Source organism: Artemia sp. Qi Xiang Cuo, chromosome 12, assembly GCF_049724085.1.
Source record: "Artemia sp. Qi Xiang Cuo chromosome 12, ASM4972408v1, whole genome shotgun sequence".
In the NCBI taxonomy this organism is placed as follows: Eukaryota; Metazoa; Arthropoda; class Branchiopoda; order Anostraca; family Artemiidae; genus Artemia; species Artemia sp. Qi Xiang Cuo.
In genome coordinates, this window is record NC_142805.1 from 39,884,734 (window position 1) to 39,910,698 (window position 25,965).

Here is a 25,965-nt window from a genome sequence, read left to right on the forward strand (position 1 = left end):
AGGACATTAATTAACTTGACGTCATCTGTCAGACATTAATTAACTGTTTCCCGGAACCTCATAACATCTGGCTCGAATAACAATAACAAATACTATTTCTGGATCATAACATCTGCCTCAAACAGGAAGGAAATGTCATTAACTTTGCCTCGAACGACAACAACATTTGGCTCGAATAACCACTTGTTCTCTCTAATGACTCTGTTCAAAACAACAACAACATTGACCTTGGCATTTTGCCTCGGAAACAATAACAACAACATTGACATTCGCTGAGGGCGTGCCAAAAACACACCTGGTGAAAGAGGTCATTGACCCCATTACGCAATCATTCTCCCTAATGACTCTATGCCCATATATGGACTCCTGTCCGGAGTATAAGATAGCTCTCTACTCCCAATTTCGTCTGATTCACAAGAGAACAAATTTTTTTGTACTTTCATCAGATATATTTATTATAATTAACGGCCTTTGTGATTAAGGAGTCATTCTTAAAGAATTGGAAAACGATTTGAATTTAACGTAAAGAGCGAGGTATTGACTATGGGGTGAACCCCATGATATACGTAATAAAAATATACTAATATAGAAATTCGTTACGTAAGTTACTTTGTAAATTACGCCAGAACCAAATTTAGCGAAAGCCATTTAGCGAAAGAAAATTAAAATTAATATGCAAATTTTGTTTTACTCATTCAATGACGGTGAGCCAAAATAAAAGCTGCATTAACTAAAAAACGATCAGAAATTAAATAAAAAAAACAAGTTTTTTTTTAAACTGAAAGTAATGAGCGACATTAAAGCTTAAAACGAACAGATATTATTCTGTATATGAAAGGGGATGTCCCCTCCTCAACACCTCGCTCTTTACGCTAAAGTTTTTTATTGTTTAAAAAAATAAAGTTGTGGGAAAGTCAAACTTTAGCGTAAAGAGCGAGGCGTTGAGAAGGGGACATCCCCTTTCATATAAGGAATAATTTCTGTTCGTTGTAAGTTTTAATGTCGCTCCTTACTTTCAGTTTTAAAAACTTGTTTTTGTTTATTTAATAGGACCCAGTGGTTACTTTGAGACACTAAGTTTCAATTAAACTGATTAAAAATTACCAAATTTAGTCATCTATTAAAGACTATTACCAGTACGATGAGTGGAGGTCTTTTGCGGTGTCTGCACTTGAGAATTACCAATTAAACACTTATAATGAGAGATACATCAGATATATAATGAGAGATACATGACATGTATAATGAGAGATGCACAGATGTAATGAGGGAAATACTTATAACATAGATCATGGTTTATAAGATACGATGTTTTTTAGTGTTCTAGAATTCACTATTATCTCCTTAACAGAAGCTGTAATCTCGTTTTAAGACACAGTGGTTACTTTGAGACATTAAGTTTCAATTAAACTGATTAAAAGTTTACCAGATTTTAGTAATCTATTAAAGGCTATTACCAATACGATAGGTGGGGGTCTTTTACGGTGTCTGTACTTAAGAATATCCAAATAAACACTTATAATGAGAGATAATAGGGTTTTACGCGTAGGCTATAATGCAATATGTATATCCAAAATCAAACTAAAGTAAGTAGATAGTTCACAAATAGTATATATGTTCCATTTTTATGAACACAGAATTATGCAGGGATTTCCAATGTGTAAGAGAGGCCCTAAGGACATTCCTTTGGGAGCACGCATTCTCACACCCAGGACCGTCTCCAGGATTATTTTTTTGCGGGGGGGGGGGGGGTGGGTAAAACTCTACAGAACGTGTAAAAAAAATATATGCATTTTTTTCACGTTTTTATGAGTTGGATAAACATTTCAGGGAGAGGAGGTTCAAACCCCTCTACCCTCCTGGATACGGCTTGGCTTCCACCCCCTTCATTTACTTTATCTAAAATGAATGTGGCTGTTCCTAACCAAAACATACCATGTACAAGTTTCACAAATGGTGCACTAAAAATAGAAATTCAAAATATCCAGGCTTGCCGATCACGATCCTGAGGCTAAAATTACAATAAAGTTATCTAAAACCAAAATATGGTTAGGTACATAATTACGAAATTGTAGATATTTCATACTTTATTAAAACCGTAGTCAAAGAAAGATCTTCGAGATTATGATTGGAGGGCCCTAGACGGAATCCTTCGGTCTATTGTCTATGTCCCCTTTGAAACCCCCTCCCTGTCCCACTGTAAATTGGTAGATGCTAAAGCCATGATTTAGCTCTTTCAGCTGATTATCATGCAGAGTTCGTTTTGGGAATGATCAAGCAGTAATGTTAATCATTAGAAATCACAACATCCTTCAATGGCTGTCCTAACTCAAAGACATTAAGTACACATTTCTCAAATGGTGCTTGATTTCAACCCATACTGGCATTTAAAGGTTTCTGAGGCTGGTGGATGCAAATCTGAGACTCAGATTGGAAAAGAGAACGTACAAAATTGAAAATTATTTGTTAGGTATTTCACCAACAAGGGACATGTTACACCCTGATACCTATGATTTTGCAGTGCCCAGCTAGCTGAGGAGAAAAGAAAACGGAAAGAAGGAAAGAAACAAGATGCCGGATATGCAAAATATCGTAATTGCAGCTCCTTTTCTTGATTTTCAAGCCGATATAATTACCCTTTCTGTTTACTAATTTCTGTAACCCTTTCTGTTTCCAATTACCCTTTCTGTTTTCTTTACACCTTGTATAAAATCGTTTGTCTTAGTTTTAAATTTATTATTTAGTTGTTGTGGGACAATTATTTTCCAGTAATGTAGACACTTTTTTTAATTTGTAGTTTATAAAGACAGAGAACAGACCCTTCTTACCAAGTTTCCATTGGTTTCTTGAGTTACAAGCACAGCAAACTTGGACCTCGAAGAACAATCAGATGTGACCAAGTGAGGACAGGCGTCAATTGTGTAATTATATGTTACACCATCAAATGTTTGAACACGGTTTCTTGATACGTAACATGCAGCTTTAAAAAACATTACATTAATTGATTTATTAATGTTGTTGAATTGAGCTCATCAAATACCTAAGAGGTAAATCAAGTGCAGGTTTCATTTGTATGTCTAGGAATTTTTTAACTGAAAAAAGAAATCACTGCTCACTTTCCAGTTTTTTTGCTGTCATTCAATATTTCCCCTTTCCATTAAAAAATTAAGTTGTAACTGAAGGAAACTGATTCAATATGACTTTTCTTGACTAGTCGAGAGTTGAGTTCTAATTAGGCCGGTTTCTTTTTTTTTTTTTTCATTTTAACCTATCCAAGAGTTATTTCTTTGTTAAGTCCTAAAAATTAAAGAAATATTTACTCCAAGTAACTAGTGAATAATTAGTTGTAGTACATTTAATCCGTACTAGACTGCGATCAATTATTTAAATGTTCATTTTTTTTAGTTTCTTTGAATCATAGTTATTTTTTAGTTTATGTAATAGTTTGTAATTTAAGTTTGTTTGCTATCTTTTTTCTGACGATAAGTTCTGACGACAGAATGATTTTTTAAAATTAAAGTAATGGTATAAAGGATGCTTCCCTGTGGTTCGGATTTAGTTTAAAAAAAAGATATTTAAATATATAAAAATGAAAGGAATGAATAACATTTAAAGTACTCCGGGTTGAATAAATTGTTGTTTGGTACCTACTGTAGTCTGGTGACTACCAACTGAGACATTTTCTCAATGCGGGCCAGATCCACGCCACTTACCAAGACCACGGATGGCTGGCAGGGGAAAGCTCCTGAGATATGTAGGGTACATCCAAAACCCAGGCACGGTCAAGGGGAGCCTAGTCCCTGGGAGTCCTAAAAGTGCTGGACCACCCATTGTGTGGAGTGCATAAATGCAATCGAAGGAGGAGCTCCTCTTATGTACACTGTGTATTGCCACCAGTGCGTGGACATGCCCCAATAGTTACACACCTTTATTTAGCAATAGGCGTTGCAGACCACCGAACTGGAGGATACCGTTTTAGAGGCTCAAATTTGAAAGACAGATGATACAACACCACAGACAATATCTCTACTACGCTTAGAGAGGAGTGGTTTACCACTACCCAAAAAATTAGCCATGAGACTTTCTATCATTAATATTCATGAAAATGTCAAAAATTAAAGCAAACTCTCGTGCTAGCGCGTCTGGGCAAAAGACGGTATGACTAGAGCTTCAAATCATGAAAATAATGTTTTCGATGAGGATGATATTGATTATGTTACCAAGAACAGGGAAACTGACAATCATTTATCTACCACATCCGGGGCTTTCAACGAACTCTTATCTAATTTTATGACTCTTCAGTCGGAGAATATTTCCCCGATATCATCCCCTAAAACACTAATCGCACTTGGAACACTAAATTTACGCATACTAGCTAAACCAGGATAAATACGATTAGTCCAAAATAAGCCTAACACTACCATTAAGAAAAAACTGAATTTTCAAAGACTCATATCCTCTCAATTAGAATAGAAAGTATAGATGGCACCACGCATCCATGTGAATCATAACCATCCATCTTAAACGATCCATTTTCGGCATGACTATTTTTCAAGTTTAAGAAACAGGTTCGTCCCGGAGCGATAGAGAAACCGATGGCTTTTACGCCAAGCTCCAGCACACTGTGGATAAAATTTCCAAAAAGGATGTTATGCTCCTGATTGGAGAATTCAACACCATCGTAGGTTAATCAAATGAAAGACTTGAATACGTCATAGGAAATTTCAGACATGTTTGACAAAACTAAAAGGTTGAAAAGCTCATTGACTTCTGTCCATTAATGAACTTTTTATCACAAACACGCTTTTTCACCAAAGAAGAAAGCCAGATGATTTTCCCAAGACGGTCAAAAAGCAAACATAACTGGCTATGTACGTATCTGCAAGCGATAGAAAATATCAATATTAACCCAGTTTCCATAACGGTAATCGCTTCGATTCAGGCTACGTTCCAGTCATGCCTTAACTACGTATTAAACTTTGGAAACACCAATAGACTAAAAAAAACACCAATATATTGTGTAGATCTACTTTCAATTATAGAAATAAGAAACAAATTTAAAACAACACTCTCAAGTAGGCTGTCAGACATCCAGCCTAAAGGAGCCCCCACCACGGACGAAAAAGAGCGAGTGGTCAACGAGAGTACATCCATCCCCAGAGATACCGCTAGGAAGATCCTGGAAATTAAGTTTAACTCGGACAAACCATGGATACTCCCCAAAATCACAGATCTTGTGAATCAAATAACAGAAGAGTGCCCGTGCTACCATAGACGACAGACAGAGTTAGGACGAATATAAGAGGCTGAAACGTCTATTGTAAAAGACTTCTAAGGGCTCTATGAGAGTACATCGATGACTTGTGTATTTATTTTCAAGAAGCCTTTCAGAAGGGTGACAGCCACTTCATTTACAAGAAAGTCCGGGAACTGTCTAAAAAGAAGCCTTCAGTTACATCTACTCTATTAGACAAAACAAACATTTCATAACATACTCTGGGTAAAAAAGATAAAAATGGAATAAAAATTTCCACGAAAAGCCAAGCCCCACAATAACGCCCAACCCCAGTGTTCTAATGTCTTTCCCACCACCAAGGCACCCGACAGACGCCATCCCACGTCCACAAGAGATAAAGTATTCTCAACCACAAAATCTCCGAAGACTAGTGAATCCGCTGGCCTAGATGGTATTCATACAGAGATGCGAGACTAACAACCAGAAGAATTGGTATATATCTACCACATCAGAACAGATATCATGGAAACGAGCCATTTTTCCGGGTCCTGGGCGAGAGCCACAACTGTCCCTCTTTTTAAAAAGGGAAAAAAGGCTAACTGTAATAACTAGAAACCAATAAGCCTGACAAGGCAACCATTAAAGATTCTTACGAAAATACTTTTACAAAAATACTGACTGACTGAAATCTCAAACAAATCATATTATAGAGCAATATCAGTCCAGCTTTTAAAAAGACAACTCCACCATAGACCAGATTTTCTCAGCTCTCCAACAGTGAAAAAACACATTGAATACGCAAAGGAGTGCTATTACTTTTAATTGATTTCAAGCAGGCTTTTGACTTGGCATAGCTTGAAGGGCTCTGGCACATTCAGCTATACTATGGAGTCTCTAAAAATATGATATTTTTGATTAAGGACATGTATTCAAAGTTCAGTAGTCAGGTCCTGACGTCTGAAGGACAAAAATAGTAATTTCTTGCATCACAAGGTTTTTAACATTGTTGTCACTTTACTACCCACTTTTTTAGCTTATTTTTAACCCAGCACTTTCACTTGCTGTCGATTAGTTTCCATTGGCAGAAACTAATTTACAGATTCGTATACGCAGATGATATTGTTAAAACTAGAACACCTTCTTCAAGAACAAACTGATCAACTCGTGTTTAAAACCTTTGGAAGGAGCGTTAATACAGCCAATATAAATGTCATGCGGGTATCTATAGACCCTACGCCAAGAATTGTGCAGATAACAATTAAAGAAGAACTCCTTGGAAACGTTGATTCTATCGTCTAGCTAGGTAGCCTCATTACTCATAACAATAATCACTCAAAGTCGATCAGACAAAGACTTAGCTTGGCTACCTGGATCTTTAAGGGCCTACTATCAATTTGAAAAAGTAAAGCACTATTGACATCTCTGAAAGTCTGTCTCTTTAATTCTCTAATAATCCCCATCGCTTTGTACTCTAGTAGATCTAGTTAATAAATGCTAATGATGAACGAAGAATCTACGTGATTGAAACTAAATGCCTCCACCCCACAACGGGTATTACTTACGCTAACAGCTTAACGAATGAAGACCTCCTCAAACGCCTCTGTTGCTCCTGTATCATCATGGACAGAATCAAAAGTCAATAGCTCCACTGGCTGGGTCAAATTCAACGAATCTCAGCCAGCCAGCTATGAGAAATTACTTTAGAAGGACGGGTACATGGCTCTTACCCCCAACCTCAGGGATAGGTTGAAAATTTTCAGGCCAATAACCTGTACCAGCTACTCCGTCGAGCACCAGACCAATCAGGATATCGCCACAGTATTCATCGAGTTTCTAGAAGAGCAGGAGTCCCAATACAGACACATAAACCGTTCGGGATTTAAGTCTGATAAATCATATGTTGCTTGACTTACTATAGGTCACTTAACATACAATTAAAATTAAATGCTAATAGCCTTCTCTACTGTGATTTTTTAACGTGCCAACTATAAAGGAAGGACATTAGGGGTGACAGGTAACCTTGCTGATATAACAGACTAATTTTTAACTAACACCAAAGTCTATTGTTCTTTTTACTTTTAAATTCTTTTCTTATACAAAAATTCCTTGAGTATTAGCTCAATGACTAGCCATTTACCATCGGGAATCGTGTTACATATTTAAAATAATTATTCAATATTTAAACGACACTAATCAGGCCGAATCGGACTAAATAACATGCCTGAGAGTTGGTTTGTGTGGCAAAATATCAGCAACAATAAAAAAGAAGGAAAAAACCGTTATAACAAAGATTACAGAAAGGCGGATTGAACAACCTTTCTTATTTTCTTTTTCTGTACAATTCACGATACATTTTCTGTACATTTTCTGTACAATTCACGCTTGATTTAAGCGTTGACGGTGATTGATAGAAAGTTTGAATGACTAAAACAGTTCCTAGATGGTCAATCATGCTTTAATCAATTGATTGACGGAAGCTTTTGATCAAAATGATTGACTGTCTAGGGTCTCCTTAACAAAATAAATAGTTATAATTGTGTTGGTATCAAAGCTACATTTACAAAAACAACATTTATATTATTGGATATATTATCAGCTTTTGATTATCAATCAATAATATTTTGTGAAACAGATAGTAATAATTCACACCGTGGATAAAAAGGGACCCTGAGATACAAATCTTTTTTTGTTGTCTTGTATTTAATCAATGTGGTCACAAAACACCATATTCAAAAATTTATGACATTGGACTAAAATCTTGATTTATTTTAATTTTCTTATCTTCGTTTTTTCCAACATAAATAATTTTTATCTGGTTCAACTTTTATTCAAATCTATGTAAGAATTACTTACAATTTTATTATTTTGAGAATATAGAACTGCAATTTCAATGTTATCTTTAAGCCCCAGGAAACAATTAGTCATTTTTTCGTTATGTGAGAAAGCACTTGTTTTCCATGAGCTAGTTTTTAATATAATTTATAGTTACTAATAGTTACTAATAACATAACTATTATGATATAACTATATATAATATAATTATAGTTAATAATAATATTGAGAACTCACATGCGTTATTTCCTCTTATGTGTCGCGGTTACTTTTGGATTCTTCTTCAACTATTAAAACCCTTTTTTTAGTCAAAATTGCAACTTACTCGTTCTTTTTATTTTTAATTATTCATTTAAGACTTACATCTCGTATCACTCTGTGTCCAATATTTTTCACTTTCGCGAGCTTATATTTAAATTTTTAAGCATCCCTATTTACTTTATAGGTATTAATGTTTTTCGACGTTTGTCTTTAATGTTTACATCTAACACTGAGTTCAGAATTGGTAGGGTAAGAAATGCGTTAAAAAATTAAACTACAGGGCCGAAAAACCCATCCGTCTTCTTTTTCTTTTCTTTTAGTTCTACCTCTATCGAACGAAAATCTGTATCTATATGTCAATACTTAATATAAGGAAACACTTACGATTTTCTCCTTTTACGCCTAATGATGCAATTAAATCGGTAGCACTTCGTCGTGGTGTGACTGGTAAAGCCCCTTTGAAATAATTTCTGGAATTCTCCATCGTCACTTCTTCACCCATACTATAAAGTAATGTATTTAAAACTAATTTAATTACAAAAGACTTTCCATCTAATCGACTTTAAAGGTAATGTTGAAATAAACACAAAAAAGCAATCAATATCAGCAGTGTGGGGCGGTGAAACGGAGAATTCGAGCTAACACTAACCCTGTAGGTGTTTTTTGAGATAAATAAAAAACAGCTGCGGCTGGACTGAAAAATAGCACCTTTACTATGCGGTAATCTTTTATCTTCAATGTATGAGAAATACTAAAAGGCAAAATCAAGTTTACCAGGTATAAAATAAAGCAAAATGGGGGCTTATATTGCGGGACTCAAAGCCAATGAAGTCTTTACATTTAAAAATCTTACATGAGAGTTACCAAAAGGTTTTCAACTATTAAGTGGGTGCAGTACAGGGCAATATTTGTTTTATTCCTCTAGAACTCAGCAAATATAAGAGAAACTAGTAATACCAGAAATAGCAAGTACGAACTGCATTCAAGTCACTTTCTTTAAGCACAGGGCAAAGTCCAGACGTTAAAGCTACACTTCTGTGTTAGAATAACATTAATAATAATAATAATTTGTTTCTACTAAAGCCAGCAAATGAAGTGACAACACAAACAAGATACCAACCAAGAAGTGGCGTTAGTTAATATCTAGTGGGTAAATAAGCAAATTCAAATAAACATAAGACTATAAAAAAGGACCTTTATGGCTTAGCCCAAATCTCAACATTATTGAGAATGTCTCTAATCCTCAACATTATTTCTTTCATTATTCTTATCTAATTATTTCTATCAATAAAACATTCCCCGAATTTTTTTTTACATATACCAATTCTTTGTACTCCCCTACAAAATACAAAAGGTACTCCTCTATACCCCACATTCGGAAAAGTAAGGACCAATTTTCTGTCTGACCCGATCTGTGTACTTACTTCTTAGCCCAGGTGGTACCCTGTCCACCCTCGTGTTTAGCAAATATCCCAACTCATCCTCCCACAATCATGCCCTAAAATAATGGTTCCTTCCTTCATGCCTCTTCGACCTGTGTATACAGATCTTTTGACAGGGTTTATGCCACCTCATCGTGCCGTATTTGAAAATATTAGCCCAGATTTGTAATCAACAGGCTTAGAAACCCTTAAACGCTGACTTGAGTGAAAATTCAACACCATTTGAGAAACACATACTTACTGTGCTTTGATTAGTGCCTAAACATTGTGATTTTAATGATACTTAATGATAAGAGTTTTAGCCACTTAATACGATTCTGAAACGAATCTCTGTAGTAAAAACAAGTGAAGCATATCTGTTTACACAAAGGAGGTAACGGAGGTAACAAGGGCCTCATTTTTGCCCGTCAATAATACAGATATAAGTTTGTGGATGTATATAATCTTAACAAGGTAAAATATTTTCACCTTACTATTTAAATGTATTGATAAATTCTAGGGTTTATACGGGCATTTGCACAATCAGGAACCTTTGCCCCTGGAACGGCAAGAATCAAGTCACCCTGGGGAAGTATCGGTTACAACTTTCCACTATTATGATTAAAATAATGACTTTGATATTTTAGTCTGATACAGTTGGGGCATCAGAAGGAAAACAAGGTTTTGGCCACTCAATCGGATTCGGGCCTTAAAAAGGACATTTGCGCTCTTAATTTGCAGTTGAGTGAGCCTTCTCCCACTTTTCCATTACGGTCTGTCCTAAATAGTTTGGGAAACCCTGGGATACCAAAAAATAAAAAGAATAACACAAAGGTATTATTTGTTGCCAGTTGCCATGTAAGATGACCTCCTAGTAATCACCAGTTAAACTGTATTTAAGGAAATTTCAAACATTAAATAACAAAAGAACAAAACTGTGAAGATCAGGGCCATTTTTTTTAGTAGTTGATGATGCTACAAAAAATTTTCAATCAGAAAGAAAAATCTAAACTATTTTAAGCTGTTTTTGTAGTTGAACGACAAATGAAACATACAGAATATCGAAACATTACTCTTAATTAGCCCATGTTCCTCGTTACGTCGAACCAAAATAGCAGATACTTCTTAACCCAAAATAATATAGTCTATGGTTAAAATCGTTTAACATTTTAAAAAACTTAACTGTAAATCAGGGAAGCAAAGAATGTAATAAGCATACCCTGCGTCTAGTTAATTCAATTCATTGCAAAAAGCAAATGCGTTTTTTACTTGTTTACTATCCAAATCAGACTGTTCATTGATTTAGCAGCCATTCCTTTAATTTTCTTTCAATTTTTGTACTGTATCAATTGATATCAGTCTCAAATAAAAGGGGCTGGAGTAACATTGGTAGCACTATAAACTATTTACTCACCATCTTGTAGTTACATCAAAGTTTTTTCCATCATGAGTAAATGTTACATTTTGTGAAAAGGTTCCATCATCTTCAACTTGCTTTGTATTAAATCTCATTCCCAAAATATGGTTCATCCTTTTCAAAATTCGACCCATGTCGTGCAGAGTATTTAGCTAAAAAAAAAAATTGAAGCGGGATAAGAATCAGCAATTTGTCTAACTGAATAAGAAAACGCTAAGAAAACGCCTTTAAAAAGGAAATACGCTTTTTTTTCTATAGAGCCTAAAATACATAGTTTTGAAGAAATTTCTTAATAATTGTCAGAATTAATATTTTAACTCTGATATCGTCAGACACGTCCATTATGATTGCCAGGATGAGTAGATATCTCAATGTAAACCTGGCTTTCGTTCCCCACATAATCCATTCATGTTACGTCGGGTCTGTGGATGGATAAATTGTCGGTTATTTTATAATTTCCTTTACTACTTCAAAAAATAGTATGCTTACTTGCATCATTCTGACATTAAGTTTATTATATATTAAGCTTGAGGAAATTCTAACGAATACAACCAACGTACACTGCCATATTCTAGTCCATTTTTGAAGTGTTCTTTCAGCAAGAAATGTAGTAGTAGTAGTAAAACTAATATTAGTAGCCATAGGCTTAGTAGAAGTAGAAGTAGTAGCTGTAGTAATAATAGTCGTAGCAGCAGTAATAGTAGTATGAGTAGAAGCAGTAGCCTTAAGATACAAATATTGTCTTTTGGTTCAACATTTCCTACAGCAAACCCTGTAAGTTTCAACTTCACACTTCAAACTGTTCCTAAGATATTATTAATATTATATATATATATATATATATATATATATATATATATATATATATATATATATATATATATATATATATATATATATATATATATATATATATATATATATATATATATATATATATATATATATATATATATATATATATATATATATATATATATATATATATATATATATATATATATATATATATATATATATATATATATATATATATATATATATATATATATATATGGCACAGTGAGAATAAAGAAATTTACAATTAGAAAATAAGCGGCAGCAAGAATCACAAGCGATAGCGAGAACGCGAGTGTCAGAACGTGTCAAAAATGAAGTGAAGAAGAAAGAATTATGCTTCTAGAAGACAAGGACCATCATAAACTTTGACGCCAACAAAACGTGGCACAAAACCCAGCACAAACCTAAAAAGATGCCATAAACTACCTAACCGTTAATTACAAATCATCGGGGCTCTTCAAAATATGGTTCATCCTTTTCAAAATTCGACCCATGTCGTGCAGAGTATTTAGCTAAAAAAAAAAATTGAAGCGGGATAAGAATCAGCAATTTGTCTAACTGAATAAGAAAACGCTCAAGATAAAATAACTTGTAGTTTTTGTTCTGTAAGCAAATACAAATTATAAACATAAACAAAGAATTATAAAAGGCTGTAGTGACTTAAGATGGGAGTTCTGACACTTCGTTTTGTGAAATTTTTGTTTTCATTCATTTACTTTTCTATTAATCAAAAAGTCTGAACTACCCTGGTTTTGTGCTTGTATTTTTCTAAAGTTTATCTTTTTATATATCCTAGCTTGTAAAAACCCCAATTTGGCGAATTTTCGTTATTTATGCACAATAATGAGATAGCACTGAATTATACACCTTACTAGAAAGAAAAATCAGAACGGAGAGGGATAAATGAATGATTAACTAAAAATCATGAGACTTCGGAATCCAAGCCTTTAAAAAGGAAATACGCTTTTTTTCCTATAGAGCCTAAAATACATAGTTTTGAAGAAATTTCTTAATAATTGTCAGAATTAATATTTTAACTCTGATATCTTCAGACACGTCCATTATGATTGCCAGGATGAGTAGATATCTCAATGTAAACCTGGCTTTCGTTCCCCACATAATCCATTCATGTTACGTCGGGTCTGTGGATGGATAAATTGTCGGTTATTTTATAATTTCCTTTACTACTTCAAAAAATAGTATGCTTACTTGCATCATTCTGACATTAAGTTTATTATATATTAAGCTTGAGGAAATTCTAACGAATACAACCAACGTACACTGCCATATTCTAGTCCATTTTTGAAGTGTTCTTTCAGCAAGAGATATAGTAGTAGCAATAAAACTTAGATTAGTAGCCTTAGGCTTAGTAGAAGTAGAAGTAGTAGCTGTAGTAATAATAGTCGTAGCAGCAGTAATAGTAGTATGAGTAGAAGCAGTAGCCTTAAGATACAAATATTGTCTTTTGGTTCAACATTTCCTACAGCAAACCCTGTAAGTTTCAACTTCACACTTCAAACTGTTCCTAAGATATTGTTATTGTTAATACGCCCTTTTTACAACCTGCTCAGAGACGGCGTGTTGTGATCTACTTCTTCCTCCTACCCACCAAAAATACATACAATTTCACTTTAATACAGTGATGCATAGTTTTAATAGTAGCCACAGTAGTAGCATTAGTATAAGTAGCACTAGTATTAGTGTTAATAGCAATAGCACTAATATTAGTACCAGTAGCAGCTGTAGTATTAACAAATTGCCTTTTGGTGGTTTGAAAATCGCTCTCGTAGAGTCGTGAAAGTTTTAACATAATGCAAATAACCCTTGCTGTAACATTTCTTGTATCCCTTTGAGATACCCAGCATATTCCTATACTTTTTGAAATTTTTATCTTAATGCTCTTAGCCTTACAAGTAGTTGCAATACAAGTAGTAGTTGCAGTACTAGTGTTAGTGTAGTAATAGCAGTAAAAGTATCTACAGCGTTGGAGTAATACAGGAGTTTGCACATATTGCCTTTTGATCAATTGATCTTCTCCTTTAAGCATTCTCTGAAAGTTCCAACTTAATACCCAAATGAGAGAGAGAAAATTCATTTTTATTAAATATCAATATTCACAAAAAAAACATATTCAACAGACCTACCACGTGAAAATCTATACAGATTTGTGTGTGATAAATATATTCTTGAGATACGCTCTTTTGACAATCTGCATGTCCATAGTGTTTTTTATATAGTTCAAATATCCCCTCGATATTTTCTCAAATTTTCACCTTCACAGACTTGCCTTACTATAACTAGTATCATAGTAGTAGTAGTGGTAGTATGTGAACTAGTAGCTATAGTAGTGTTGTATTAGTAGTAGCAACAACAGTAGTAGCAGTATTGATAGTAGTAGTAGCAGGTCAATATTGCCTTTTGGTCAGTTTAACATCCCGCTCATGATGCCCAAGAAGTTTAATCTTGATACGGCAAGCCATTCAAAAAATATTGTTTATTCGCGTGGATCAGCAACCTTTCTGCACATAATATTTTTTGATTTAGTTCAACTGTTCCCTCAACGTCTTTTCAGTTGTTCATTTCAATATCCTCAGCCGTTGCAGAGGTCGGTACAGAAGCAGTAGTTTTAGGGGTAGTAGCGTTAGTATTAGTTGTAGTGGTAGTAGTAGTGGTAGCAGTAGTAATTGTAGTAGTGGTAGTTATAGTTGTAGTTGTAGTAGGAGCATCCTTGTCGTTTATTGAAAGTTCCAAATTAACATACTCAGTCATGCTTCAGTTATGCCCTTTTGACAACCCGTAGGCACATAATCTGTTTTGATTTAGTTTAACATTCTCTGAAAGTCTCACCTGAATTTCATTCGTCTTTTTGGAAAGTAAGGTCAAACATGCCCCCTTTTCTCAATGACATATATGTAACAATAACGAATCACTATGTGTAAACAATGCACGAATTACTTAACATACAGCCCTTGCCCTGAGGACTGACATCCTCATTGGTATAATTACCGGACCTTTCAGCAATGCTGAACAAAAGAGGTGTCTCAAAATTTGATTGGATTTGTTTCGGGAAATGATGGGAGTGGAGGGAAGATAGTTCTCCTCCATCACTTTTGAATCTTAAAAAAAAACTAGGACTTTCCATTTCCAATCAGATGAGCCTCCTCTAAAGTCTATACGGTCACACCTTTCATAAGAACCCTATGTGCCCCAGAGTTATAACTTACAACCCTTGCCACCGGTCTCTGAAAAGGTTGTTGCAAACCTGAAGGCCTTGTTAGAGGATCTCTGGAGTATTTTGACCAGAATAGCTGTCTCAAAATTTCTATCAGAAGCATTTGGGGGAAAGAGGACGCCGGGTGGGAGGGCTAGTTGTCCTCCGATCACTTGTAACTCTTAAAAGGACACTATAACTTCTAATTTTCAATAGAATGAGCCCCCTGCAAGGCCTATACGACCATCCCTTCTAAGAAAAACCTTATATTTTAATATTGGGCAAATAGTATAAAGTATAGCCCTTGCCCTGAGGGCTCTGGGGGGGGCATCATCCCTAAGGACAAAATTACTGGGCCTTTTAAATATTCTGAATGTAGAAGTCTCTAATGGCACCAGAGTAAACTGGCGGTGCCAGTGTTTGTGGCACAATGCCCGACTGCCACTACTGGCTTCCTTTAGAGATCGGTATCGTAGCCGAGTAGTCCAGAGTCCCTCGTGGACTCTTCTGCTCTCAATATTCATAAACCTAACTGCCAGATTTCTTTCTGACGTCGCTAATATAAGTTCTCTGGCACTACGGTGCCACAGTCAACTATATTGCAACATGGATACTACATCTTCTGGCCTTGCTGATTTCCAACAACCAATAGGGATCTGAGAAGTGTACATCCCGTGGCAATGCAAGTGCCAAGCTAACTGGCCCGAAACGCTACTCAACGGGCCACAGGCACCAAGCTCAAAAATCCTCTTTATACTATTCTTTTGCCTCAGGAAAGATATCTCACGTATTATAGGACTCTTTTCCTATACCAAATCAATCAACTCTCTATCTCTATAAACTCCAGACTCTACCTAGGCTAGTCAAAAAGAAGTCAAAAGTAGAAGGAATATAAGGCTTACTATTCATACCAAACACACCTTAAGAACTCGGAAACCCAATTAAATTAAAAATTAGCACAACCCTCCGAGAGTAGCCTCTCGCTCAGAGGTGCGTGGAGCCCTGACCAAGGCATAATGAATAGTGAAATCAAATTCAAATAGAAAATTTACCCAGGGTCCTTTGCAGCCACATCTTTACCTGTATGAGTAATTGCTACCTGTGTTTTTCAGACGTCAGTTAATGAAACAGTTCGTTGTAACGAACTGTCAGTAAGGAGTGACCCGGCTCAATGGTAACCGAAACTCTAGAAAACGGTATTTTGATACATATAGATACACCAAAAGAATCAAATTTTAATGCTGATTTCAAATATATAAGTTTCATCAAGTTTAGTCCTACCCATCAAAAGTTACGCGAAAAACTTTGGCCGAACCTGAGAAAATTCGGCCGATTTTCGAAAAAAGGGGGAAAGACCCCTTAAAAGTTATAGAACATTAATGAAAATCACACCATCATATTCATCGTATCAGAGAACCCTACTGTAGAGGTTTCAAGCTCCTATCTACAAAAATGCGAAATTTTGCATTTTTTGCCAGAAGAAAGATCACGGATGCGTGTTTATTTGTTGTTTTGTTTTTTCAGGGGTGATCGTATAGACCCAGAGGTCCTAGAATATCGTTGGAGGGCTCATTGGAACGGAAATTAAAAGTTCTAGTGCCCTTTTTAAGTGACCAAAAAAATGGAGGGCAACTAGGCCCCTTCCCATGCTCATTTTTTTCCCAAAGTCACCCGATCAAAATTTTGAGATAGCCATTTTGTTCAGCATGGTTGAAAATATAATAAGTATGTCTTTTGCCTCAGGAAAGATATCTCACGTATTATAGGACTCTTTTCCTATACCAAATCAATCAACTCTCTATCTCTATAAACTCCAGACTCTACCTAGGCTAGTCAAAAAGATTTCCTTGGTCAGAAAAAAATAATAAATAAATAAATAAATAATACACTGTGCCCACATCGCTCCACTAAGGCAGGGCTATTGCACTGCTTATGGTTATCTATGATTTGTTTCAACTTGGGATGTCTGCAAGAGAATTTTGGGATATATTAGGTTCTCAGTTGGAGCCCTGATTTGCACTTTATTTTGAGAGTTTATTTTCAGGGCAACCAGGATGCTTGGAAAGAATTTCAGTTAAGATGTAAAGGTAAACGGCTAGAATTTTTCTTACAGGGGGATATCCTACGGAAAACTGCATAAAGAATTTATAATTTTAAAAGGGATCCAGTTGTTCGTTTTACATCCTATGTAGACAATTTTTTGTATGGAATTTGTGAGTCCTGAGGCGGATTATTGCTTCAATGTGTACCTTATTGAATCCTGGAATCCTTATTGACATTTTATCATAGGTCTCAGCAAGAATACGAGCCTTGTGACAATCTTGACTAGCCATAATTCCTTGCTTCATGTCCGTTTGGCATGCCTTGTACTCGGGTGATGTCTCCGCGTATCCTAATTGTTCAGCAGTTCTAGTGTAAATAATTTCACCTTCTGCTAATTTTTCATTACATCCTTCCCCTTCACCTAAAAAAATATGGATAACTCAATAAACGGTAGCACTATTCTCTAGCTGTTAATTTAAAGATTACTCAGAAGAGATTAGGATAATATTATTCTGACTTTAAATATATAAGTTTCATTAAGTTAGTGTTGCCCATCAAATACTAAAATCAGGATAAATTTGCCTAATTTTGAAAAAGGGGTGGAACACCTCCACAGGAGTAAAAGGATCTTTATAAAAATCACACTGTCAGATTCACCTTATCCGAGAAATGTACTGTGGAGGTTTCAAGCTCTTATCTTGAAAAATGGGCAATTTGTATTTTTTTTGTTTTTGCCTGGAGAAAAATCACAGATGCGTGTTTATTTGTTTGTTTTTTTTCCTGTGTCATCATATCGACCCAGTCATCCTAGAATATCAGGAGAGGGTTAACTCGAATAAAAATTAAAATTTCTATTGGCTTTTTAAGCGACTAAAAAGATTAGAGGGCATTTAGGCCCCCTCCCACGCCCCTTTTTTTGCCAAAATCGTGCGATTACAATTTAGAGATAGCCATTTTGTTCAGTATAGTAAAAATGCAGAATAACTATGCTTTTCAAGATAACAGGACCCCCCAGAGCCCCTGGGGAAAAACCATTATAAAATTAACCCATTGCTTAAGTATAGTGCTTGTTATTGGGGATGTATTAATACATTTTTTGGGTGAGGGGGGGGATTTTTTCCACCTGGGGAATTTTTGCACGGGAAGAATTTTCTATGAGGAGGAGGCTCCCAGGGGGTGAAATTTTCAGGGAAAATTTTAAACTGGGGGAATTTGCAAGAATTCCCATAAGAAATTATTTTTATATGTCTTATTTTCTCTTTGCCAACTAAATTTTACGCGTAGAAATGTTAAAGGTAATTGTCCGGGGCAAATTTTTACCAGGATTGAATTTTCTAGAGGATATTTCCGTGGGGAGAAGGATTTTTGCGTGGACGTGGAGCCAGATTTCCTGGCATTATTTTAAAATGACCAGAAATTAAATATAAAAAAAAACAAGTTTTGTCAATTGAAAGTAAAGAGGAACACTAAAACTTAAAATGAACAGACATTATTACTCATACGAAGTGTAATTATTACACTGTCCTCTTTACGCTAAAGTTGTTAGTATTTGAAAAGATCTGCATATTGTTCTAATTAAACGAAGCTTGGGTTTTATGAATCGTTCTTAAAGAATTGGGACAAAACTCAAACTTTAGTGTAAAAAGCGAGATGGTGAGGAGGGGCTCAACCATCCTCATATACGTAATAATTTTCGTTCCCGTTAAGTTTTAACGTTGCTTCTTACTTTCAGTTAAAAAAATAAACACGCTTTAAGCCTTTTATCCCCTTCTCACGGAAATATCCCTTATGGCCTAAACTTTTGGGTTATTTATGCTGAATTTGTCAAGTTTATGCTAATTTTCAAATTTGAAACTTCTGATTCTTGGAAAGTTTTCAAAAAGATTTTATTAACCTAATTTCAACATCGAAACACTAATTTCAACCACCAATTGAAATTTTTGCACTCTGTTAGTTTAAATAAGTTTTACAGCTCTTTTTTTGGTTTTGTTACTGAGAAATAAAGAAAAGAAAAGACAAAAAACTAATGTCGAACCATTCCATTTTTAGCTGCATCCGTTGAAACTCTGGAACTTTAGTAAAGCTTCTTTCTGTTGTCCTAGTTGTAATTTTTGTATAGCAGCTGCTTTCAAGGCATTCTAGCTAAGTTAGGCAACAATTAAATTATTCGGGAGTGAATCAATAAACTGCTTTTAGCCAAAAATAAATTTGCAATACAGTTTGAGAACTTATATTTCATCACTATTATCTTAAAATGATGAAAAACTAATCAATTTTCCGGTATCTATAGACTTACCGGTGTCTTTCAGCAATACGAAATGCAAAACAGCAAATTATCTTTTCGAGTAACCGGAAATTATACTCTTTTGCAAAATCCTCTCATATTTGGCACTTTACATTCTATAGTACCTACTAAGTAAGACTTCTCAGTAGGGGCCTCTCCCAGGCCAGTCAGCGCGTCCCCAGGTGGCAGATAGGGGAACGCCCTACAGATATGCAGGGTACCTCATGGGTAGTGAGGCACGGACAAAGGGGGGGGGGGCAGTCTCTGGGGGTCTTGAAACATAGCTGGAGCACCCTCGTTTGGGGGCCATAAATTCAGACGGAAGAGGAGGATGGCCCCTCTGATGTGCACTGGGCATGGCTCATCGGCGTATCGATACGTACCGTCAGTCACAAACCTTCCCCCAGCAATGGGTTAAATTGCTGGTTGTGCAGGACGCCAAAAGGGCGCACTATCGGTAATAGATGCAGTTGGCCCCTGCTAGGTACAGAGAGGAGTGGCTTACCGCTGTCCCGAAGCCAGCCAAGAAAGCCCTTCTTTATTTTTAATAAAACTACTACAACTCAAATGGCTTGGACATACCCAACGCATGGCTAGCACTCGTCTCCCGAAGATAGCCTTCGATGGACTAGTACACGGTTCTCGCCCCAGAGGTCGCCCTCCAAAGAGATGGAAAGAAAATTTCACATCCTACAACCTGCCACAACTCCTCCGCCTGGCCGACAACAGAAGCACCTACAGGAGGCATATCAATGAACTGGTTAAAGAAGAGGCCCTAAAACGACCTTCAAGGACAGATGGGACATAAGTCAAGTAAGTTACATTCTATAGCTGTCAGTTCGTTCTTTTTACAAGGACTTCGGGTGAATTATTATGCTCTGGAAAGATTTTCTCGGTTGAACTTCAGATGGTATTCAATAAAAGGAATTGGATGTGAGAAGTTGGTTAAATTATGTACTACATTTTTAATACAAAAATCACACTAGAAGCTCATGTGAGTACCCATTTCGAACAAGTCATGATTGTGCTTTTTTTTGTATTAGGGATTAATGTATTTTCATCCCTTCATATTTAGCGGTACAATCGGTAAAACAGCATAATAATCTTTTAGTCCATTCGCATGAATTTTATTGTTTTTCCAATAAAATGTCTTCTCACTACACTTGACCTTGGGGTCAAAACTTCGAATTAATTGGATGACAAGAAGTGGTTTGTAACAAGGATCACAGACAAACAGATCCAAAAAACGTCGTAAATGACCAAAACACAACCGAATGCTAATGAAAACGAGACAGAAAAAAACAATACAGCAAAAAAAAATATAAGCTTTAAGAACTCCAGGAGCTTTATACTCCAGAAGCATTGAAAACTCTACAATTGCTACGATGTCTTAATATTTCCCTTTTCACTTCAGTTTGTATTAAAAAGAAAAAGAAATTAATAGCCGAGAAAACGAGGGTAATATCAGCCAGTGGACAAAAAAGAAGCGAAAAGACAAAATCAAGTATTACGGCAAGGACCTCCGCCAAGCAGTCTTCAGTGCTAAAAAAGAGACTAACCTTTGAAAAGAACGAAAGTAGAGCAGATAAATGTCTCTTCACCTAAAGAGTGTCTCATCTGTTCTGTTTTAGTTTAATTATAAACGGTATGTTTTATCTTCTCTTTTTAGACTGTAAGACGGCTTGACGGAGGTCCTTCCCAAAGTATTAGCTTTAGTCCTTTTTGTTTCTTTTCTGTCCACTAGCTGATATTACTCTCATTTTTTCGTTAATCAATCATCTTATTTTTTTTATCTTTTCTTGTTTGTCATACATCATGGATATTCAGTGCGGTCTTAAAATGTGCAATGAGATTCTTACCAAAAATCAAAGAAGCATGAGCTTCAACAGGGCAAGTACTACATGCACTTTCAAATGTTGACAATGCCGGATTTTGTCTTCGGAATTTCAGACACTTGGCTTTGTTTCCGATATTCAATACAACATCGACAAATTTCTGCGATCCGTCATAGTCTTGAGCAGAGCGTACAACAACAGAAGCAATTTCTTTGCCACCAGCAGATGTCGTTAACTTGTTATAGAATAGTTTTCCACCTAAAATTTCAATTAAATATATATATATATATATATATATATATATATATATATATATATATACATATATATATACATACATATATACATATATATATATATATATATATATATATATATATATATATATATATATATATATATATATATATATATATATATATATATATATATATATATATATATATATATATATATATATATATATATATATATATATATATATATATATATATATATATATATATATATATATATATATATATATATATATATATATATATATATATATATATATATATATATATATATATATATATATATATATATATATATGGCACAGTGAGAATAAAGAAATTTACAATTAGAAAATAAGCGGCAGCAAAAATTACAAGCGATAGCGAGAAAGCGAGTACAGAACGCGTCAAAAATGAAGTGAAGAACAAATAATTGTGCTTCTAGAAGACAAGGACCATCATAAACTTTGACGCCAACAAAACGTGGCACAAAACCCAGCACAAACCTAAAAAGATGCCATAAACTACCTAACCGTTAATTACAAATCATCGGGGCTCTTCAGCATTATATGAATTCCTTGTGGACCCTCCATTTTCTCGAGGGAAGAGTAGCAACCAAATGTGATTCATTTGGAGGTTGCTACTTATAACGGGAACTAATTTATACCACCATGCCATATGCCGAGTGCCAGGACCCGGCTTCAAAATCGTCTATATAGTTTTTTTGGTACTTTCCCATCTATGTAGACACCTATAAAAAGTCAAGTTTGGTTAATGCTAATGAAATAAAACAAAATAAAATGAATAATAGTTTATAAGCAAACTTGAGCTAAATATTTGCAAATTAGGGGGAGGGGTTGGGGGGTAAAGCATTGCATATTTTAAATACGTAACCTAACCTACCCTAGGTACCTTTTCTCCCCTAAACCCCAAAAAACAACAGTTTAAATATTGTAAATTCAATGAGAAACCACACTCTTCGATCAATTTAGATAACAATTCATTCGACTGTCTATGCATTCATTCGACTGTCTATAGCCGAGGTGTCCACATAATGAGAAAGTCCCGTTTTTTCTTGAAAATTTTTTTTTTTTTTGCATTTTGAAATTTCTGGCCACAAAAACGATCCAAAAAGGTATCGTTATATATACTTAGGCAGCGCGCTAGCGCTGTCTAAGTAAAGAACGATGTGGGCACAATGTGTTTTTCTTCTTCTTCTTCTTCAGTCGGGCACTTCGTATCGAAGTAGTTGTCGTAGAAACTTTGAAAAGGGCTCATTCGATTGGAAATTGGAGTGGCTAGTGCCCTTTTTAATAGTCGAAAGTGATTGGAGGGCAACTAGCCCCCCCCCCCCACGCCCCACATTCCCCCAAAGAAATCCAATAAAATTTTGAGATAGCCATTTTGTTCAGCATAGTTAGTTTCCAGATAGAAAATACATTTTTGAGGAGGAAACTCCCCCAAAACCCTCAGGGAAAGGGTTTTAAGCTATGCCCTGGGGGCATTTAAGGCTTTTATAGAAGGCGTTGTCGTAGAAACTTCAAAAAAGACTCATTCGATTTGAAATTCAAAGGGATAGTGCTCTTTTTAATAGTCGAAAGTAACTGGAGGGCAACTAGCCCTCCCCCCCTGCCCACGCCCATCATTTCCCCAAACAGATCAAATCAAAATTTTGAGATAGCCATTTTGTTCAGCGTAGTTGATTCCCAGATAGAAAGTCTATTTTTGAGGAGGACATCCACCCACAACCCTCAGGGCAAGGATTTTAAGTTATTCCCTGGGGGCATATAAGGTTTTCATAGAAGGCGTTGTCGTAGAAACTTCAAAAAAGGCTCATTCGATTGGAAAATCAAATGGCTAGTACCCTTTTTAATAGTCAAAAGTGATTGGAGGGCAACTAGCACCCAACCCACGCCCATCATTTCCCCAGACACATCCAGTCAAAATTTCGAGATAGTCATTTTGTTAATGGTAGTTGATTTCCAGATATTAAATATATTTTTGAGGAGGACACTCCCCCACAACCTTCAGGGCAAGGATTTTAAGTTATGCCCTGGGGCCATATAAGGTTTTTATTGAAATCTTTGTCGTAGAAGCTTGAAAAAGGGCCCATTCGATTTGAAATTCAAAGGAATAGTACGCTTTTTAATATTCGAAAGTGATTTGAGGGCAACTAACCCCCCTCTCACGCCCACCTTTTCCCCAAACACATCCAATCAAAATTTTTAGATAGCCACTTTATTCAACGTAGTTGAAAGTTTTGGAAATTAGGTCTTTAAGGATGACAACCCCTCCCCCACAGCCTTCAGGACAAGGGTTGCAAGTTATGCCCTGGGGCATATAAAGTTTTTATTGAAAGCATTGTCGTAGAAACTTCAAAAGGGTTCATTCAATTGGAAATTGAAAGGGCTAGTGCCTTTTTTAATAGTTGAAAGTGATTGGATAGCGACTAACGCCCCTCTCAAGCCCACCATTTTCTAAAACACATCCAATCAAAATTTTGAGATATCCATTTTGTTCAACGCAGTTGAACGTTCTTGAAATTAGGTCTTTTAGGCTAATAACCCCCTCAGAGCCCTCAGTGCAAGGGTTGTAAGTTATACCCCGGGGACATATAAGGTTTATATAGAAAGTTGTTGTATAAATCATAGGCAGCACGATCGCGCTGCCTAAGTAAAGAACGGGGACACTCGAGAACGAGACAAGAAACGGGGACTAAGTAAAAAGGAGGACACTCCCCCTCAACCCCCAGACCAAGGGTTTTAAATTATGCCTTGGGGCATATAAAAACGATGTTGGCCCAATGTATTATTTATTAACTTTTTCCTCTAGAGCAGGGCACTTCATATCGAAGAAGTTGTCGTAGAAACTTCGAAAAGCGCTCACTCAATTGGAAATTGGAGTAGTTTGTGCCCTTTTTGATAGTCTAAAGTGATTGGAAGGTGACTAACACTCCTTCCACGCCCACCATTTCCCGAAACTCGTCCAATCAAAATTTTGAGATAGCCATTTTGTTCAGCGTAGTTGATTTCCGGATAGAAATTATGTTTTTGAGGACAATTCTCCACAGTCCTTAGGACAATGCCTTCCCAAGGCCAGAACAAAATTTGCACTTTACGGAAAAAATACAAATGAATGTGCAAGTTCTGTTTAATATACATATACTGATATTTTGTAATCAAAATGTTAATATTATTTGCTCATTTTTTGTTTAATGGAGTTATGTATTTTTCTTTGAAAAGCTTGTTGAAGGCCAGGACAAAATTTACACTTTACGGAAAAAATACAAATGAGCAAATAATATTGTGCAATGTGAAAGTTCAGTTTAATATACATATAGTGATATTTAGTAATCAAAATGTTAATATTATTTGATTTATTAAAGTTATAAAAGTAACAACTTTTATATTTTTTCAGTAAAGTGCAAATCATGTTCTGGCCTTGAGAAGGCATAGGGGTTTTGAGGCCAACTTATGTTAATTTCTGCTCGTTTTTGAGTTTGAATCAGTTGATTATTGTAATTTCTGTTCGTTTTGGGTTTCATTTATTTATCGATGCTGATTTGTGGTAGTTTCACGTTTGGTAGATTATTTTATTTTATTTTTGCTCATTTTTTGTTTAATGGAGTTCTTTACTTTTCTTTGAAAAACTTATTTTATGGAAAAAGTTCTTTAAATTAATTCTAGTAATATTCCAGTGAAGACGTATTTTCACTTCAAGTTTGTTTTATCATAGGCAGCGCGCTAGCGCTGCCTAAGTAAAGAACGATGTTGGCACAATGTGTTTTTTTTTCTCCATACCCGGGAACTTCGTATAGAAGGAGTCGTCATAGAAACTTCGAAAAGAGCTCATTCGATTGAAAATTGGAGTGGCTAGTGCACTTTTTAATAGTAGAAAGTGATTTGAAGGCAGCTAGCCCCACCCCTCTGCCCATCATTCCCCCAAACACATCTAATCAAAATTTTGAGATAGCCATTTTGTTCAGCGTAGTTGATTTCCAGGTAGAAAATATGTTTTTCATGAGGACATTCCCCTACAATCCTCAGGGCAAGGGTTTTAAGTTATGCCCAGAGGGCATATCAGATCAATGTTGGCACAATGTACTATTTATTATTTTATCCTTTAGCGTAGAGCACTTCATATGGAAGGGGTCGTCGTAGAAACTTCGAAAGGGGATCATTCGATTGGACATTGAGAGTTTTAGTGCCCTTTTTAATAGTCGAAAGTGATTGGAGGGCAACTAGCCCTTCCCACGCCCATCATTTTCCCAAACACATTCAATCAAAATTTTGAGATAGCCATTCTGTTCA

General features: G+C 35.6%; 1 protein-coding gene across 1 annotated transcript in view; it reads right to left on the reverse strand.

The window, feature by feature from the left end:
• LOC148946104 (vitellogenin-like) overlaps positions 1-25,965 on the reverse strand; it is a 190,815-nt gene that overhangs the window by 12,075 nt on the left and 152,775 nt on the right. Inside the window, exons 19-23 of the mRNA XM_089097610.1 lie at positions 21,405-21,638; positions 17,468-17,682; positions 11,165-11,319; positions 8,714-8,832; positions 2,829-2,980 (exon numbers count right to left, since the gene is read on the reverse strand). Of these exons, the coding sequence (XP_088953736.1) occupies positions 2,829-2,980; positions 8,714-8,832; positions 11,165-11,319; positions 17,468-17,682; positions 21,405-21,638 (875 nt within the window). The remainder of the gene's footprint in view (positions 1-2,828; positions 2,981-8,713; positions 8,833-11,164; positions 11,320-17,467; positions 17,683-21,404; positions 21,639-25,965) is intronic.